Source organism: Cynoglossus semilaevis, chromosome 2 (genome assembly GCF_000523025.1).
Source record: "Cynoglossus semilaevis isolate Cse_v1.0 chromosome 2, Cse_v1.0, whole genome shotgun sequence".
Classification (NCBI taxonomy): domain Eukaryota; kingdom Metazoa; phylum Chordata; class Actinopteri; order Pleuronectiformes; family Cynoglossidae; genus Cynoglossus; species Cynoglossus semilaevis.
In genome coordinates, this window is record NC_024308.1 from 15,450,675 (window position 1) to 15,469,722 (window position 19,048).

The 19,048-nt window shown below is 40.4% G+C and overlaps 3 protein-coding genes across 4 annotated transcripts in view; all 3 read right to left on the reverse strand.

Moving 5' to 3' along the window:
* crocc2 (ciliary rootlet coiled-coil, rootletin family member 2) overlaps nt 1-5,339 on the reverse strand; it is a 37,512-nt gene extending 32,173 nt beyond the window's left edge. Inside the window, exons 1-3 of the mRNA XM_017040459.2 lie at nt 4,784-5,339; nt 3,955-4,108; nt 3,745-3,860 (exon numbers count right to left, since the gene is read on the reverse strand). Coding sequence (XP_016895948.1) covers nt 3,745-3,860; nt 3,955-4,108; nt 4,784-4,840 — 327 coding nt within the window. The 5' untranslated portion in view covers nt 4,841-5,339. The remainder of the gene's footprint in view (nt 1-3,744; nt 3,861-3,954; nt 4,109-4,783) is intronic.
* An 840-nt stretch (nt 5,340-6,179) lies between these two features.
* Nucleotides 6,180-12,726, reverse strand: klhl30 (kelch-like family member 30). 2 transcript variants are annotated; one of them, XM_025064073.1, is made up of 8 exons: nt 11,915-12,726; nt 10,691-11,524; nt 10,404-10,608; nt 9,565-9,651; nt 8,068-8,223; nt 7,732-7,920; nt 7,005-7,150; nt 6,180-6,663 (listed from the first exon to the last, which is right to left on the reverse strand). In XM_025064073.1, the coding sequence occupies exons 2-8, from the start codon at nt 11,462-11,464 to the stop codon at nt 6,412-6,414; spliced, it is 1,809 nt and encodes a 602-aa protein (XP_024919841.1). In that variant the 5' UTR covers nt 11,465-11,524; nt 11,915-12,726; the 3' UTR covers nt 6,180-6,411. The 2 variants fall into 2 exon arrangements, with proteins under 2 accessions (XP_024919841.1, XP_008336833.1); XM_008338611.3 differs by having other exon boundaries at nt 12,156-12,725.
* Nucleotides 12,727-12,821: 95 nt separating this feature from the next.
* The window catches only part of espnla (espin like a), a 17,346-nt gene continuing 11,119 nt past the window's right edge, over nt 12,822-19,048 (reverse strand). Inside the window, exons 10-15 of the mRNA XM_017031351.2 lie at nt 17,598-17,753; nt 17,023-17,167; nt 16,756-16,922; nt 16,413-16,577; nt 14,647-15,575; nt 12,822-13,427 (exon numbers count right to left, since the gene is read on the reverse strand). Of these exons, the coding sequence (XP_016886840.2) occupies nt 12,896-13,427; nt 14,647-15,575; nt 16,413-16,577; nt 16,756-16,922; nt 17,023-17,167; nt 17,598-17,753 (2,094 nt within the window). The 3' untranslated portion in view covers nt 12,822-12,895. The remainder of the gene's footprint in view (nt 13,428-14,646; nt 15,576-16,412; nt 16,578-16,755; nt 16,923-17,022; nt 17,168-17,597; nt 17,754-19,048) is intronic.

A 19,048-nucleotide genomic window follows, 5' to 3' on the forward strand; every position in this document is an offset into this window, starting at 1 on the left:
ATTTTCTGGTTAAGAAACTCACCCAGATGGACCACATTTGGCCCGCGGGCCTTAAGTTTGACTTATGCTAGCCTCTAAATAATTTGTGTATCAAAGCAAAGTATGAGCAAGAGATGGAATTAGGACCAATTAAATTCAAGCTTACATCAACAAACACAGAATATAAGGTCAATAGACAGAGGTGATTATTATTAAAGAAATGTTTTTCAATGATTTACTAAGTGCAATAGAACTTGAGCCTACAACTATTGTCCTTCACATCATCTTCATCCCCATCATCATCACCTTCATTTCCATCGTCCCCAGAACCCTCATCATCCTAACATGCACTTTAAACATAAATCAGCCACATAACAAACACCAGTGTGTTCAACCACTTGTTTATTGCAGTAATAATACTTTGAAGTCAGTGAACTGAATCATCTGAGTCCACTGCCTTTCCGTGAGTCTGCTAACTCGTCTTGTATACTTGCCAGCAACCACATGAAACATAGGGTCTAAGTTAATGGAAGCCAGCGTGGTTCCTCATTCAGTACGGACTACCAGGACTGGAATCATTAACCCCAGGGATTCAGGAACCGATCAGTTCTATTATGGAGCCAGAGATTAATAATAAAAATATTTTGGAAAAAATGTATTAATGAACTTTCTTTGTTTGCGGTGGTGATGGATGGGTTGACGGATGAGGTCAGGCAGGAGGCTGCACAGAACATGATGTTGTGACATGTGGGGAGAGTAGGGAGCAGGTGGAGGTTTGTTTTGGAGAGGAGAGGTTGAAGGTCACCAAGGGCAAGAGAGAATACATGTGTGTAAACGAGTGTGAGGCAAGTGGAAAGACAAAGCTGCAAGGAGTCGAGGTAGAAAAGGTGGATGAGTTCAAGTACCAAAGTCAACCATCCAAAGTTATGGACAGTACTGCTGGCGGTTTTGTATAGATCAGGGCTTTAAAACTCATTTTGGTTCCGGGGTGTATGCAACCTAAGTCCACCAGACCAGTACAATCATAACATAATTACCTATAAATAACAAAAAGTCAGTCTTTTTCCCCTTTTTTTCATGCAAAAATTTTCATTTTTAGTGAAATTTAATTTTTTGTGTATTAATTATTTTCAAAATTCATTAAGTGGGCCAGATTGAAACCCAAAGCGGGCTGATTTGGCCTGCGGGCCGTATGTTTGATACCCCTGGTGTAGATGGAGACGAGTGTCAGGGGCGATTTATGATAGAAGAATAGCAGCAAAGTATCTATTACCAAGGTTTATAAGGGTGCTAAAGGTATAAGCTAAAGCGCTAACCGCAAAGAGGCGGACTGTGAATCGCTGCCTCATGCAGTCCATAAATCCAGACATTGGCGAGGGGCTGATTATTTTGAAGATAGTTCGCGAAGAACAAGACGGTCATTGAAGCCGTGTGGTTGGATTTACTGTCTGTTGCACCGCTTTAACCGCGTACAGAAATCAGTCACTGATGTGTCAGAGGCAGTTGGGCTTCAGCACACTTGCCCTTGGGGTAATGTGAGTACGGGCCAGTGGGGGGCAGGAAAAGCATGCAGGCCCTAGTGTGAGTGCACCCAAAGACAGTAGTGAGACCTGCTATGAAGGATGGTTTAGAGAAAGGGGTCACCGACCTTTTTGAAACTGAGAAGGGGTCACCTACTTTAAGGGTAATACATTAGTATACAAAGAGCTTTTTGTTTGACACAGACTCACTGAACAATGTAATAATAAACAAGAAAATCAATGCATCTGCATCAAGGTCATATAATAGCACCAATTTGAATATCACTGAAAGTGTAACTGATTCAAAAAGCACAGTAACAGTACAATTTTGGACTCTCGTTGACAAGTTTTATTTTTAGAACATACCCCATGGGCACCTTAGGTTGTCCATGGGGGCTACCAGGTGACCCCGGGCACCACTTTGGTGACCCCTGGTTTGAGACAGTGGTTCTGTATAACTGACAAAAGACTGAGTTGGAGGAGGAAAAGATGAAGATGCTGAGATTTTCACTTGTATGTTAGATATAATACATAATGTATTTGCAATAATGTCAAGACGCCTTTGATATATGATCATATCAATCATGTCATATTAAAAATATTTGAGAAATAAGTATGCTTATGTCAGGTTGATACCATTTCCCTGGAATACTATTATATACACTTATTTCCTATTGAAAATATTAGGAAAATAATTTTCTGGAAGGAAAAAAAAAATCACATTAACACACTAAGTAGCATGTCACTGTGTGGCCGCACAGATGACAGATTTTAGTAGTTAATTAAGCTCGAGAAAGTGTGTCGACTTGTTTTAAAAGAAAATACATACAGAGGTTGTAAGGTCTTCGCTACGCAGAGCAGAAATCTGCGAGTGGTTGCTGGGTAATAAATATTCTCTGTGGTTTCTCGGTCACTTTTCATTTGTGGTCGAACGTTTGACAACAGGAAGAGATAAACAGTAAATGGGGCAGAAAGAAACAAAGCACAATGGTGCTACAAATAACATTATGTCAATAAGGGTATTATGTTATTTGGAAAATTTAAAGCAGGCTTAGAGGGGTTTTCTTTCTGCCAAAAGTTGTTCTCGGTGTTTCCACAACAGTTTGCAGCTTCACACATTGACCATAAACAGTCTAGGCACTGACTCTGGTCCTGTTCTGTTTCATAACTTTTACACGCATCTATATTTACCATCAAAGTAAATATGCTGTTAATATATATACTCTGCCGAACTAATTAGGTTATATTTATAGCTTTGGCTTTAAAATAAGCTCCAAGGGCAATGTAAATAGTGGGTGTTCAGATGTGAGTGGCTGAATGTGCACAGTGTTGAAACAAATGCCCGCTTTGTAAAGCGTGAAAAATTGACTTTTTCTTCAACGGTCTCCAGGAAGGAGGCCAGTGACCTTGACAATTTTCCCCGCAAGAAACAGAGAGGGCAACCATGAAGGGGAAGTTATGAAGGGAAAACACATAACAAGGAAACCCTTCAAGAACCTAGTCCCGCCCCCGCCCCCCCACTCTTATTTACTCTTATAAACACATGTACTAATGCATGCAGATGCTCTGGGGCGTGTGTGTGTGTGCGTGTGTGTGTGCGCTACACTCAAACACATGTAGGTACACCTATATCAACATCACGTATTCCCCCTTTAATAGACAAAAATAATATTCTTAACTATTTGGTCTAGGAGTACACAAACACATGCACACGTATACTTTCACGGAGAGGGAGCGAGTGAGAGAGGAATGAGTAAAAAGTATAATTATATTATATAATGATTTTTTTTTAGCTTGGAAAAAATGCTTTTCTTTTTTTTTTCTTGCTGGAAAGAGCCCCACTACACTGATGTTTACTGTAGCCATATTTAATTTAGAATGGACAGAACTCTTTGGCAGTCACCGCTGCAGTGTGACTGACCTTCACCATGTCCAGAAAACACACGTTTGGACAGCATTTTTTTCAACATTGGGGTCGCAACCCTATGTGGCGTCGCCTGGAGTTTAAATGGGGTCGTCTGAAATGTCTAGTAAATTATTTTTTAAAAATGACAGCTAATTTTTTTTTTTTTAATTTAGGATTAAAAACACCAGATACTATCTAAATCAACGGTATTCTCTCACTTAAATATATACTATATACTAGTACTATGACATCACTAAAATGTTCAAATTTGCTAAGAGCTGTGTCCAGGAAATACAACTGCTAATAATAATAATGATATTCCATAGATCTCATTCCTACCAGATCTGTGACGCTGGTCTGTTTGTCTGGTGTGTGTTCATAGTCCATCTCGCTAAGACACACTGGCTCCCTCAAGGACCTTCTCCCCAGCTGGTCACCGTCCTCAGATCTCTCACCTGGGATCAGGAAGTAAATTATGTAATTTGCATTATCATACATAAAACAATGTCTTTTTTTTAAGCAAACCATATAAAGAAATGTGTGCCCCACTAGGTGGCAGCTCAGCGGCTCCGCGTGTGATGCTGTGGTGGATTCTTGTGGAGGCAGGCAAGGGCCTAAAATCAGTGTCGTGTCCATCGTCTTGAACTGAAAAACTTGTCACCTCTGAGCTGCTGTCAGACTGAAGGAAAGATTCTTCCAGTTTCTAGAATAACAAAATTTACCACAACACATCACGTACATCAGAAGGAAAAAAATAATTAATGCAGAATATTTGCTTGGGTATGAAAACAACTTACACTAGAACAAAACCTAAATGCTTCATTTACCCACATGTATTTAAGTAATTACAAACCATACCGAACACAGACAAGGTACTAATACTTATTGGATATAAAATATATATAACCAGACAGTGTGTATATATATATACATATATAAAGTATTTAAATAATTTATTTTAGCTAGTTCTACTATTACTACTACTAGGTCACGTATTTTTGAACAGGAATTATTGAGGACAACAATTAGCAAACGTCATTATTAGCCGTCTTCCACTATTGTGCCACAAAACCAAAAACTACAATTATCTAGTCTTTAAACCTGCTGATAAACTGGTCCATATTTGATTACATAAACTGTAGATGGTACCACTGTAATTTTTACCTTCAAAAATTGTTGTACGTTAGAAACACTTCACTGAATAAAAATGCAGAGGCCTAGCTGGATTTTTAGGGTAATATAGAAATACAAAAACCGGAAGTAGACAGATTTAGTAACAGCCATTTAAAGAAAAGTAATTAAAGCAGCGTTTTCTCTTGGACTTAATGCGTGTTATGCCGTTTAGACGTGAATTAATTTGTTTTTTTTTTCCACGTACCTGAATCACAGCCTCCAGTCGTGGTGAATCAGCACTTGGTTCCCACCTGAAACTCATTTTACACGTTCTCTCTAATCAAAATCCTGCTAATGAGCTAAATGCTAGTTGCTAGGTCAAACTGTTGCTCAGGGCTTATATTGTACGGCTGTTAAAACAATATTAAAATAGATGTTAAAATAGATGTTAAAAGATACTGCCGCTGCACCTGCACAGAGAGCTAAAAAAAAAAAGTTCACCTCTGCCGGAACCTTTTAAAGCACGAAAGTTTAGGAGCGACTGCTGCAATCTCAATCCATTCCCATGGAGACGTCCACTTACGGCCCGTTACCATGGACACCGAATGTTGCTTGGCCGTTCCCTTGGCAACACAGACGCTAGCCAGCCAAAGACCCTGGATCCCAATGTTAATAATTACCCATCGATGACAGTAGAATAAAGAAAATAATGTAGAACCACTTACCTTAACATTTTTTTGTTTTACGTTACAATAATGATTGCAACAGTATAAATGCCCATCGTAGGGTTGGAACAAACAATTATTCTTTATTCTTTATATTATTCTTTATTTCAACCAAAATGTTGTTGCCAACTACTTTTTACACAAAATTGAACAAATGACTTTATTTATTACAAACCTTTCATACAGAAACAAAAAGTACAGTCCTTATATTATGTCATTCTGTTATATACTATTATATAGGATAAGTAAATATACAGACTGTAAAGTCCAATGGGACAGACAGTAAATTTGCACTATAAAGTTAAATTATCTAGATGATGTTTAACAGTGTACTGTACTCTGGTTTCAACTGATCCAAACTACAGAACCTATTGAACCATGGCACAAACCAAATACCGTAGTCAGAATCTGAACCCTTGAAGTGAAGGTGAAGTCAGAGTTTAAAATAATACAAGTAACTATGGTCTTGAAAAAGAGTTGTGGAGGCAATGAATGAATAGTTTGTTAATGAGCTAGTAGACAACTTAATCTGGCCAGGAGTTAATAAAGGCAACCAGTCCAGAGACCTGCAGAAATGAACTGTGATGTTACAAACCATGAAACGTTCTTCTTCTGCTGAGAAGACAACCTGTAAATGAACTGGATGCTAAGCTAACGATGCCCATCCCCATTGTGGTAAAGAATATATATCTATATATATATACTGATACTAATTGATGCATCCATCCATCAATCCATCCATCCATTTTCATCTGCTTATCTGTTACTGGGTCGCGGGGCCAGCAGTCGCCACCCAAATCACACTGCCCCGTACCAACCGCCCTAACCGGGATTCGAATTTGTCCAGGAGGTGAACCCTGGAGTTCCACACCAATGACAGAGACATTGTCTCTAGGCCAAAGTGCCACCTAATTGATGCAAACAAAGCCATTTAACTGGTTAAAGAACAGTTTATTTTAAGCCATCAGAAAATGATTTTCAATTAAAAGATTCTTTAACGTCTCTCACTGTAAGTGTAATTAAAAAAGCAGCAAAGTAGGTCTTAAAACCTGTCTACAATCCCTGAGGATCATATAACAATCTACTCTACAGTACAATGGCATTACATTAATATCGTAAACTAAATATAAAAGCAACTACACAATTCATTTTCCGTCAGGACAAAGGTTCAATCTGTTGAATCTATGGGAAAAAGTTCAGGCCACTGAGACGGGTCCAGGAAGATGGTGCTCACCCCGCTGTAGAACCAAAGCCTGGGCAGGACACACTCGACGTCCCAGTTGTTGGCCGCTCGGTTGTAAACCTCCACCTCCACACCGTAGTCACCCTCCATGCCCTTCCAATGACCTCCAGTGACATATAGCCTTCCTTCCAGTGTTACCAGGCCCCCGTTTTCATGCAGCATGTGCAGGAGCTGGACCTGGCAAAGAGATTTTTTTTTAATGTGTGCTAAAATGCTCAAATCAGGATTTTTCTCACATACTGTACATAAGTTCATATGTCACTCACCTATGCTAGCATAGTGGAAACATCATAATCTAGATCAGGAGTGTCAAACTCATTTCCACCAGGGGGCAACATAAGCAATACAGTTCCCCTTGAATATTACACAGGTTTGAATATTTGTTTCATGTTACTATTTTAAAGATTAGATAAGTGTATAAAAAATCTGACCACATGCCGAGGGTCTCGGCTTTAACTGCTAAAGACTGAACTTCAGCATTGACATATGACATTCACATAAGTCGTTTTTAAACTGACCTTCTGCCATATGTTTGCCTCGGGGTCGTAGCAGTAGACTTTCTTCGTGTTGTCGGCCACCAGATATATGATGCCATCCACACAGACCGAACGCGGAGAGGACAGGTATTTGGGAATGAACGGCGCACATATGCTGATCCAGTTATCTAAAGGAAAAACATTTGGAGCAACATGAGGAGCGAAACACATCAGTGAAACCCCAACTAAAGGATACGCAACGGACAACAAATATGTACGCGGGAGATAATCTTTAAATGCATCATGTCATGTCTCACTAATAGAACACAGAGGACCCACACAGCAAGGTCAGTGGAAAGTCCTTGATGCAAAGCAGAAGGATACATAGAGTATATGTATAGACAACATATGTGGGGAAAAAAGATGGATCCAATGTTTTTTTTCCAATGTAGCATAAAGTGATCCTAAAAGCTTGAAGAAAAACTCCTGCATCCCTGGCATCATATAATATAGACATATATATATAATATATATATATTACATTTTGCTCTCAATTTTGTCCTCTCCTTCAATAAGAAAGTATGTAAAAAATATACTAAACCTCAGAAAACCTCCTCAAATATCAGTGCTGAAACATGTTTATTATTTTATTTTCCTCTTTTGTTTGACATATAACAACAACAACAACAACAACAATAATAACAATAATAATAATATATAAATATTAGATCCCCCCCCCCAGGCCTTCAGACTCTTTTGAGATTCTTACCTATAACTGGGTTGTAACACTGCATGGCCAACGCGTTGTACTTCACAGCACAAGAGCCAATCACGTAAAGCTTCCCCTGACAGGCTGAAGCGGTGAAGTTGGTCACGTACTTCAACGCAGGACACGTCAGCGCCCACGTGTCGCTGTAGGGGTCGTAGTGTTCCACCTCCACCTGGTCTGATGTTGTACCTAAGACAAACAAACAAACGAAAATGTACAAAGGAATACATTTTGATGTGTTTTCTGATTCAGCAGAGTTAAAAAATCTGTCGGAAGGGTTTTTGCTCGTACCTCCAATGACAGTAAAAAATCTGTCGGGAGGGTTTTTGCTCGTACCTCCAATGACATAAATCTCTCCATTAAGGACAGCTGACGTGTGGTTGGTCCGAGGCCGGATCATGGGCGCAACTGTAACCCACTTCCCCTCTCTTGTGATGTACTTCCAGGTCTCTGTGGTGGACCAAGTGTTGGTATTTGAACCCCGTGAGCCGCCTGTGAATAAGTCCAAATCAGTTCATCAAACGTTTTTATTCCTTCAGGACTTTACCAAACTGTGTTCTTAAAAAATAACTGATGTATGTGTGAAGATGCTGCATTCAAGTTCAACTGACATGTCGTCGTTGCAGCAAAGGACACCTGAAGACAGCTGATGTTTGACGACCATAGTATTTTTGACTGACCTCCACTCAGTGTTTCTCTTGACAATGCGGGTGCTTATTCTGGGAGTTGTTGACAAGCTGAAGACTGGAGTTTAGAAATGAAAACACCAGTCTAGTTTTTCACTGGAAGTTGATGATAACCGCTAGCTGTTGTGGAGACTTCATACATTCAGTTTATCCTGCAGTTTACAGCACGGGATAATTAACAATAATGCCTGATGGTTGAAATTGGTAAAGTATTGTTTTTGGCAGCTAGGACTATGAAAAAAGAAATCCGTCAGCAGGTCTCAGCGAGTCTCTGCTTTACGCATTTAACCTCATTAATCGACATTTTAGTTGGAAACCAAATGATTAGGGTCATTTGTCATTTACAGCCTATGGCCAGTGACTATCATTAAAGTTCAGATGAGTAAGGGCTTTGGAAAAACATTTCATTCAAAATTCAGCATTATTGCATCAGTTTGGCAGTCCCCCTGGTTGTGAGTGAAATGGAGGAACAAAAAAATCTTTTCTCTGGATTTTTACACATTTTTAATCTTTTCACCACTATAACTTTTCTCAGGTTTAAACACATTTTTAATCTTTTCACCACTATATGAGTTGGTGTATTCTTTTTTTTTAATTTGTTTGATTTCTTTTTTACTTATTAATTTTTTGCTGTGCCTCTGTGCAGTATGCATTATTGTCCATTATGTTCCAGGACAGGCATGGGCAAACTATGGCCCGGGGGCCGGATGCAGCCCATTCACCTGTTTAATCCGGGCCGCCAAACTTTTCCAAATTATATAATTTATTTATATTATCATTATCATCGGGGGCAGCGGTGGATTTGTGGTTAAGGAAGCGGACTTGGGTCACATTTGGTTGTTTGCTGTGTCACAATGACATAAAATAATTCACTTTCTTTCCTTATACTTTTCCCTGCAATACCCACGTTTCCCCAATAGGTGGCGTAGAAAATTATAGCATTTTTGAATTTCAACTATGTCATTTATCTTAGTTCACATGATAATAAACCTTAATAAACACATTAAGGTTTATTATTATATTTAGAACGTAACAGTTTTTATGCCTATGTTTTCCCTAGTCCCTAGTGACTTTCGAAAAATATTTTTGTAATTGCTGTTTTGAAGAAAAAACACATGTATAATCATCCGTAGGGTTGCTGACCCACCTGTGACATAAACGTCGTTGTTCAAAGAAACCATGGAGTATCCCCACTTCCTTGCATTCGGGAAATTAGGGAGTTCATGCCACTGTTCTGCAGAGAGAGGAAAATAAATGAAATTTAGTTTTGTCAAGTTTTTTTTTTTTTTTTTACAAAGGTACATCAAGAGAACTTAGAAACTAGAGACTATCAAAGATGCCTTGATTTTCCATGGTGTGTTAACATTAATGCAGTGTTTTCAACATTAGGTTCGTGACCCCACGTGGGGACGCCTGGATTTCAAATGGGGTTGTCTAAAATGTCGAAGAATTAATTAAAAAAAAGAGTGATAAAAATGTTTTTAACTAATTCTTTAAAAAATAAAAAAACACCACAAAATCAACAACAAATTCACAAAAAACAAATCAACAACTGTATTCTTTCACTTTCATGAATATAGATTGAGTTCGAATTAAAATGCAGCATATTAAAACATCTGGAAAATATGAAAAAATGTCCTTTTGAGCACTAATCTATGAACTGTATCTTGTTTAACCAACAAGATCAAAAATTAATTCTAGAAAATCGAATTAAAATGCAGCATATTAAAACATCTGGAAAATATGAAAAAATGTCCTTTTGAGCACTAATCTATGTTTGTAACACAGTTTAACCAACAAGACCAAAAATTAATTCTAGAAAAAAAATATATATATCACTGTGGGTCACCAGAAATTTGTATTTTCCTAGTATCGTACGGAATTTGGCCTTGCTGTTTTCAGCTCTGGACAATTTAGTCCTTTTATCCATGTTATACCAAAATATTATGGACTCTTTAATATTGAAAAAAAATTTTATTTTTTTACTTGTCTTGGGGTTGTAGAAGGCACAGTTTTTTGGCTGCAGTCTTTGTAGTCTCAATTCTCTATCCTCCTCATCATCTGAATCATCTTCGTCCTCGTCATCATCGTCAAGCGAGCGTCCCCCCATTACAAAGAGCACCGGTTGCAGATTTGGTTGTGGACTCTGAGAAGTAGATCTGTCCAAATGTTCTGAGGACAACTGTGTTTTCTAGAAAGTCAAAAAAAAAAGTTATGTTTTTTTTTCCCCCCATCGTTTTCACGCTGAGCTGACGAGGAAATATCTCACTAACCTCTCTGTGAATTTTCTCCACGGCCTCTTTGCAACTGGGCGAGGCCTGGATGAGACTGTCCTTCAGCAGCGTCTCGGTGAGGTAGTCCAGGCTGAGCAGAGAGAGCCGCGACAGGCCGAGGAGTTCTGGGAGGTGGCAAAGCCGAGCCTCTTTGAGGTGACCCACCCATTTCAGGATGGCTTCCACGCGCGTGCTCTCCGAGTGGATTTGTAGTCCTTCGTCGCACAGGCAGGACATCAATCTTCCTTTCTCCAACGTCAAAAACTCCTCACCTTGTTGCACGGCCTCGAAGTTCTCCAAGACGAAAGCCCAGGCTTTGGCCACCACCTCGGGGCAGCCGTGGATGTCCCCGAACTCCAGGATCCCCAGGCAGTTTGTTGCGTCGATCTGGTGTTGGAGATATCGGCTGCACACTGACCTCACGGTCTGGAACTGCAGCTGGCTCGCAGTGCAGATCAACCCTTCCACATTGCTCTGGTTAATAGTTAGTTTACCCGTGTAGGCAAAGTCCAGCAAGTGGCTCAGGATGTCAGGATCGACCCCCTGGAGCTCAACGCGCGCTGCGATGCTCTCGACAAAGTCACCGGAGAACATGCAGTGGAAGTATCTGCTGCACAGAGCCAGAACGCCACGGTGACAGGGGAAGTCCCTGCCGCCTGCGTTCAGCGTCACGTCCACCAGTTTGGGTTGAGAGCAGAGGGAACGCAGACCCTCCAGGATACTTTGAGAATGAGAAGACAGGCAGAAATCCAGGTCATCAACATTACGCACCATGGTCGTTCGGACCGAATCAGATATTTATGGTGGTGAAGAAAAATGTCAGCTCCAGATTACCTGCAAAAAACAAACAAAAAAAAATTACAAAAAAAAATCTAAGACCTCATTGACATCTCGGTTCCCAAACCTTTTCTGCAGCGCCCTCTGTTGCACACTGGACTATTCTGGAGCCCCTCCCCACACCAACACACTCACAGCTATTGTTTCAAAACTCCTCTGGACTTTAACTACAATTCTCTAATTCCTAAAAACAGAGATTCTCAGTAGAAAAAAAAAATAATAATTCTCTAATTCTTAAAAACAGAGATTCTAAGCAGGAAAAAAAAATTATTTGACCTGTGCTGTGCTCCCCGCCCCACACTTTGGCTGTTCTATACAAAAAGCTTGAAACTCAGGAAAAGAACCACTGTATTATACAAAAAGCTTGAAACTCAGGAAAACAAGTACCAAAATAGATGCGTACATCTTCTGTTGACGATTCACCTGAAACAAAAACTGCAAGAAACTCTGAGAGTTCAACGAAAATTCAAAACATTTGTAAAACAAAATGATCTGTTGTTTCCCCCAGTAAGAAAACAACCTCAAACTGCCTCTGGCTCAGGATTAGCGCAATATGTAGTAATCATTAGGGCTCTATTACATTTCCTGTCATCAACCAGTGCGAATTTAAGTAAAAAATATGACTCACCACAGAGCAAGAGAATGGAAATAATGGCTCATTCTTCCTGTAAGAAGCCGTTTGTGGCCGAGCAGCTGGTCAGAACAACATGGAGTAGGCAGCGTGGTGGAGGCCTCCGGCCAAGTCAAAAGGAGGGCACGTCCGTCTCTCCCTGGGTTATTTTTAGGACCGACACTGACGCTGTGCTCATGTCGAGTTACAAACAACATGCATGGGACCTGCAGCTGCTGTTACAGCCACACACTCTGTTTTTCCAAGTCATCACTGGGAGCATCATGAAGAGGTTACGACAGATAAATGAGACATGAACTATCTTTGGTGTTGGTCAACGGGTCAGCACACAGCTGCAGATAACTGGCGTTTGAACGGTAACAACAAGTGGTTTTGATTAAAATTTAGGGGTTTTTATTTTGTACTATTGTAAACTACGATTTTTTTTTTGATAAAATCTAATTTCTAAATATTTATGAAAAATAACTTTGTCTAAAGCTGGAGTTAATTCGAGTTTAATGTTTAAGGATATAAAATAAAGTATAAAATATAGCTAAACAATACATTCAAATTGGACAATATCAGATCAGTCAAATATATATATATATATATATGGTACTGTAAAAAAGAATTACCAATACCAAGGGCTACAAATGACAATGAAAATCAAAATTCACAACATACTTAGGTTTGATGGGCAGCTTATATTAAAAAACCTATAAAAAAAAAACAAAAAACTTAAAAAGTAACACGAGACACTACTCAAAATCAAAAATTTCCGCTTCCCTCTCCTTCCAAAAGGCGAAACTGCGGTCGATGTATTGACAAATCTCTTCATTGCTGAAACTGGAAATGTCAACTCCCTGACAGAGGGTGCCCTCGTCAGGAGTAGGCGTCTGCACGATGACTTTAGGAACCTGTCTGACGTCATGGTGGCTCTGTTTCACCTCCTCTGCGGTGCTGCCCGACTGGCTGACCGGGCTGCTGAAGAACTTGGATTTGATGTCCTCAAAGCCGTCTTTCCACTCCCGATTCCCGGCCTCGATGTCCAGTATGACGGCCTTGTGAAAATCCCTTACTCTCTCCCAGGGGAAACTTCCGACGTGGTCAAAAACCTCGAAACAAAGGAGATGCCTCATTTTGCGTTCATCGACGGGCAGGTCCAACTCCAGGATGTGGAAGTAGCCCAGCATGAAGAGATCCAAGGTCAGGTTGTCGTGCTCAACCGACATCCCGTCCACACGGGGAAGGAACTGCTCCGGGGAGTAGAGCGCCTGCTGCTTGTGGAGTCTGAAACAAACGCTGCATCAGATTAGGGTGCACTTGATTTTGTAAATAACAGTTCACACGTGCAAGTGGCGTTTTGCAACAAACAGCTGTCGAAACGAACGCGTCGAAAATCAATGATAATTGATTTAGAAAATTGAAATATCCTATAATAATTATAACTGGAATCCTGACACATTTCAACACCCCAGCTGTCTCCTAATAATGGCTGGGTATTTGAGGCAGCTGTTTTGCCCAGAGGCACATCAAGTAAATCACGAGTAGCTATTTTACTGCTATGTGTTCTGAATTTGCTTCAAAAAGTCTAGTTCCCTCATTACGACAAGGAAGGCGGCTTTGTTTACATTCTTGGTGGTCGGCCATATTTCTTTTTGCCCTTCATTATGGCTCATAGGCATAAGTTTGAGTCTTCTAATCCCATTACTTGTTAGACCAGGGGTGTCAAACATATGGCCCGAGGGCCAAAACCGGCCCACAAGGCAGTTAAATCCGGCCCGCTTGATGAATTTTGAAAATAAAACAAATACTCAAACACTTCATGCTCAGGATATTTTTTGTAAAATTATATTTCATTAAATATGAATAAATAATAATAAATAACTAATATACTTGTTAGCATAAAAAACAAAGGGGAAAAACATGGACTTATTGTTATTTATAGTATTATTAGAAGCAGTATTATAATTATGGTATGATTATACTGGTCCGGCCTACTTGACATCTAATTAGATTGTATGCGACCTGTGACTCAAAATTAATTTGACACCTTTGTTAGACCAAATTTGTCTAGGACAACAAAGAATTTATACGTCAAACTTTTTTCATCCTTTGGCTGGGTTTTACGGCTTATACTCAGGTGAAAATTTACGTTATATTTGTTATTTTCACACTGACAGCTGCTAGAGGGCACTCTATACCAGTATCTGTCAATATTGTATCACTGAAAATGTACATGTTTGTTCTATACCAGTATCTGTCAATACTGTATCACTGAAAATGTACATGTTTGTTATTTTACATTTACATTCATTTACGCGTTTAGCAGACGCTTTTATACAAAGCGACTTACGGGAGGAGGATTAACAATCAAGTATGTGGTCCGAAATCAAACCCAGGACTCTCTGCTCTCTGCTTCCGAGGCAGGCGTGCCAACCGCTACACTGCGGAACCGACATAGAACAGATTTGTGTATAGGAACATATATAAGGAGAGGCAGTCTTACCGGCGTATCTGTCTGGATGGGACGCTGGAAATCATGTTCCTCCAGTTCCCCAGCATCTTGTTGACAGCACTCCTCTGTTTAAAGAAGTGTCCCAGTGAACTGTTCATCATCTTGGACTGGGCGCTCTCGATGGTACCCCTGCAGTATGACCCTGGTTTGTCACCCGTCTCGAGATTGCCAGTGCTGAGCTTTCTCTGTGTCACAGCATAGGCGGACTTCTTCCAGTGTCCCAGGAAGAGGACAACTATACGTTCTTTTCTCAAGCTGGTGGTTTCCAAAACATCCGGGACATTTTCATCATAGTCGATTCCAGAGTCACTGTTCTGGTCCGTTTCCTCGTTAGGACTTAAGACTTTGTCTGGCTCTGTTGCTATGAGCTGTGAGGAAGCGTTTAACAAAATGTCCTCCTCTGTCTTGACCTCCAAGGGTAACTCCTGAGTCTCAAAGTTGGACTTGAGATTCCTCACCGATACCCCAAACTGATGCATTTCGTCTTCTATCATCTCCCTGCGTCCTCTGTTGTTGTTCTGTCTGTCCGCGGTCTGGGAAAATACTGTGTTCAGGTCATTGTTGGGCATTTTACTGTAGGGCTGGTCATTTATGTTGGTCAAGAGCAGGGACATACTCTGTACGATGCCGGAGATGCGTCCGCACCACAGAGGCAGAGGAACGTGACTGCTGAAATTTCTGAACTGAGTGTTGACGGTGATGTTGACGATCGGTGCCGGCAGGATGTGCCGCAGCTCCTCGGCTAGACGAGCGAGCTCCAGCTCATAACCCGCACTTTCCCTCTGCATGGCGACGCTGGCGATCTGCTGCTCCAAGTAGATGAGGTCAGCTTCAGTCAGCAGCTCGCCAAAGGGACCCAGTATGGCATTGTGAGCTTGGGAATATCTCCAACATACTTTGGCATATCTGTTCCCATTTTCCTAGACGGAGTAGATAAAAGTGCAACGTATCACATTCAAACCCTTCTTAAACATTTTTTTTAAATCTTCTTTGGCACTACTAAAAAAAAGAGTAATGGTACAGTGAAACCGATGAAAGAAATTCTTTGCAACTAAGCATTCATTTTTAAAGTTGATTACAATTTTTTCAAGATGGAAAAAAAATCTCATCCTCGTCGACATGATGTTGGTTAACGGTTGCAAAGTTCATTTTAGCATCAAGAAAAACCACGATCTTAGAGAGAGAGGGTTTTAATCTCTGAGTTACTTTGACAGGTGACCTCTCACCTATTGGCTGTTCCCCAGTGATTCGATGTATACACGTCACTCTTCTGGAATGACGTGTATACAGAGAGGCAGTTATTGCAACACTGGCAGTCTAGATCGAGTTGGAAAATAACTTCAAAGAGTTTCACGGAGCGCGCATCTGTCCATGCTCATCTGGTGAGAACGGTTCAGGAGATATGGCCTCCATTAAAACATGTCGGCTTTCAAGAAACAGGGAGATAAGACAACGAGGCCATCCATCACTACATTTTCTGGTAAATCCAACTAGGGCAGGGGCGTCAAAGTCATTTTCATCGGGGGGCCACATCAGCAATACAGTTTCCTTTGAAGGGTCGGTTGTAAATGGAAGACTGTATAGATCAGGGGTGCCCAACCCCCGGATCGCGGACCACTACTAGTCCATAGGTCATTTGGTAGGGTTTAGGAACTTGTAATCAGACATGCTCGACAATAGTCTAATCTAACTAATTATTATTAGTAGTATAGTTTTTACCCAGTTTAATAATCTTAACATCCTGACAAAGACATTACCTTTCTCCTCTGGTCCTCCTCGTCCAGCAGCCTGGCCTGCAGCTGTCTCACCATGACCTGCCTCTTCCACTCAGCGATGGAATGACCCTTCTCATCATGGGTAGGCACCAGGTAGTCAATATCTGACAGGTTGGCCTCTTCAGTGGGCAGCACTACCATCTTATTCTACAGAAGACATGTGACAAGTTGACAACAGTCTCTCAGCTTCGGTTTTACCCAGGGATGGCTCGATACCGCTTTTTCATGTCATGTCAATATGGGACCAATACTGATCCTGAGTATCGGATCGAGTCATCCCGAGTTTGACCAATATCAGTTTCAACAAGACTGCTTGTTTGCTTACTGCCTGTCCAGTGAAGGCTCCTGAAATCCCTGACTGCTTCAGAGATTTGATGGATTTCAAGTTGCCGAAAAGTTTTCTTTCGGCCAGGAGGTTCGTGTCAGGCAACAGCACCTTGTCATCAGAGGGTTTAGTTCCAGCTCGCTTGCTCTGACTGAAACCTTTAATAACTGTTAAAAAAATAAATAATAAAAAAAAAAAATTGTCACTCTGTTAACTTAAATACACGATGCAAATGTGAAATAACAAGGACAGATATGCTTCACCTACCAGATGTTGCAATTTGGACATGTTCTATTCTGCGGACAGTGCTTTTCTGGGGTGGAGGAGGAGAGCCACAGGGTGCTGGAGGTGAGGGAGGCGCAGCAGGAAGCTGAGGGTATCTGGCCTGGGGAGGCTCCTCACTCTCTGGTTGCTAGTTAGAATAGTTAATAGTGAGTTTATTAGTATTGAAAAATAATGACTGTTTAGTTTCTTTACTTAAAACCTGGACCTGTTTAATTGAACACAACACTGATATACTCGCAGGAATTGAAGAAAGACACAAATATTTTTCATTAACCGCACTGACTAACTTTCTTTTTTGTTTGTTTTTATAGCCATCTATCTGCTGTGAAGTGGATGTTTCCTGTCACAATGGAAGACAAATTCGTAGCTAATAACAGTTTTCAGACCAATTCAATTTTTAACATGCACACCTGATGACCTCTCCTGACACAGCAGTGTCCCACGGCACAGAACATGCAAACTAAACACCAAAAGTTTTAAGATATAAGACAGAGATTTGATCGGGACATATTACTCTTTTCAATTCAATTGTAATTGTCACAATTGTAAGTGTTCACCTTTAAACAGTCCATTGGTATGTTGGTGCTGAGACCGTCACTGCATGTGTCACTCAGGCTGCCGTAGTAGTCCACCCTGCTCTGCTGCAACAACGATGCCGGCTTTGCCTTCTCTTCTTCCTCCAGAGAAGGGGCGACCTCGGTGGGCTTATCAGTCTGTGAGTACAAGGCATAAATACAACTATTTAAGTTTGAGCAATTGAGTTTCACTCACTTCAATTCACTTCATCAAGAAATGCAAACAGAGTTGACAAATACAATCTTTCGTTATTATGAGTAATACATTTGTAATTAAAATCCAAATCCAAACCAACAATTAAACCAAAAACAATTGTAAATGGAACATTTATTAAGAAGTTATTTTTCTTTTATTTGAATTGAAAACTTTTGCAGCTTCTTGTCCAGAATCTTCCAACGGAGCCAAAAAGACTCAAAGGAAGCCGCCTGACTAAGAAGATCTTTTTATTGTAAATCAATATCGTCCCAGAGAGTTACGGCATTCAACAAGTTCAACAACTCTGCGTCAGGGACGAAATGTTGGCGTTGATGCTTGCGACAGTAACAGTCAAAATTAATACCCAATTATTGCAATCTAATATCATGTTACCTGTGGTGGAAGGGCTGTCTTGTGAAAGTTTAAATATCTTGGCCATGTCCTAGGTTAATTTTATACAGAAGCGCTGCTAGTAAATAGGATAATTCACAAGAAAAACACCGTTTCGCAAATGAGCAAACCTCATAGAAACACATTGCACATTTAAAATGGCAAAATCACGGTGACTTTAGTACACTAAATATGCTCAACTGTCTTTGTTTGGACACAAGAACATTTATATAAATATATTATAATATATTCTTTATACAAAAAATATTATAAAATATTATATTAAAATAACTTAATTTCCTTCATTTATAAACTGTTATACTGTATAAAATAAATATAAATATAACACTTTTGTGCATTTAAAGACCCAATGCATTCTCCCACATTTACACCTTGAGGACATGCCTTGTAAGGAATCCTCATTTATTGGCGGTGTCTCACGCCGTGCTAAATGGATGTAGGCTGTATGGAAACAGTTACATCCCCTTTAATGAACCACCGTCACCTTAATGCACTCCATGCAGAAAGCATATCAAATGTAACTCTCGGAGGACACTATTAGGAACCAAGACATCAAAGGCCGACTAATATGCTGCTCAGTGTGCTTTGTGTCCATGAGGTGGTCCTGACTTCTTTTTTTTTTTCTCTTTCCTCCCGCTTTGATGTCAAACAGCACCAAATATGCTGTGACACTGCTCAGGCAGAGGCATAAACTTTCCCAAAGTTGTGCAATGCATAAAGAGATAAACAAGGCTGCGTGATTCTTCTGTGACCCTTCGTGTTCAGTGTCCTTTGAGCTGCGCTGAACCAACCTTGAATATGGCTGTGTGTGTGTGTGTGTGTGTGT

Bases quoted from the DNA above. Each gene is read 5' to 3' on its own strand.
- klhl30 (XM_025064073.1), bottom strand. From the start codon at position 11,464: ATGGTGCGTAATGTTGATGACCTGGATTTCTGCCTGTCTTCTCATTCT. The intron at 10,609-10,690 runs GTTAGTGAGATA...TTGACTTTCTAG, and splicing joins TGGAGAAAATTCACAGAGAG to AAAACACAGTTGTCCTCAGA. The intron at 7,921-8,067 runs GTACGAGCAAAA...TGTTTGTCTTAG, and splicing joins AGAGATTTATGTCATTGGAG to GTACAACATCAGACCAGGTG.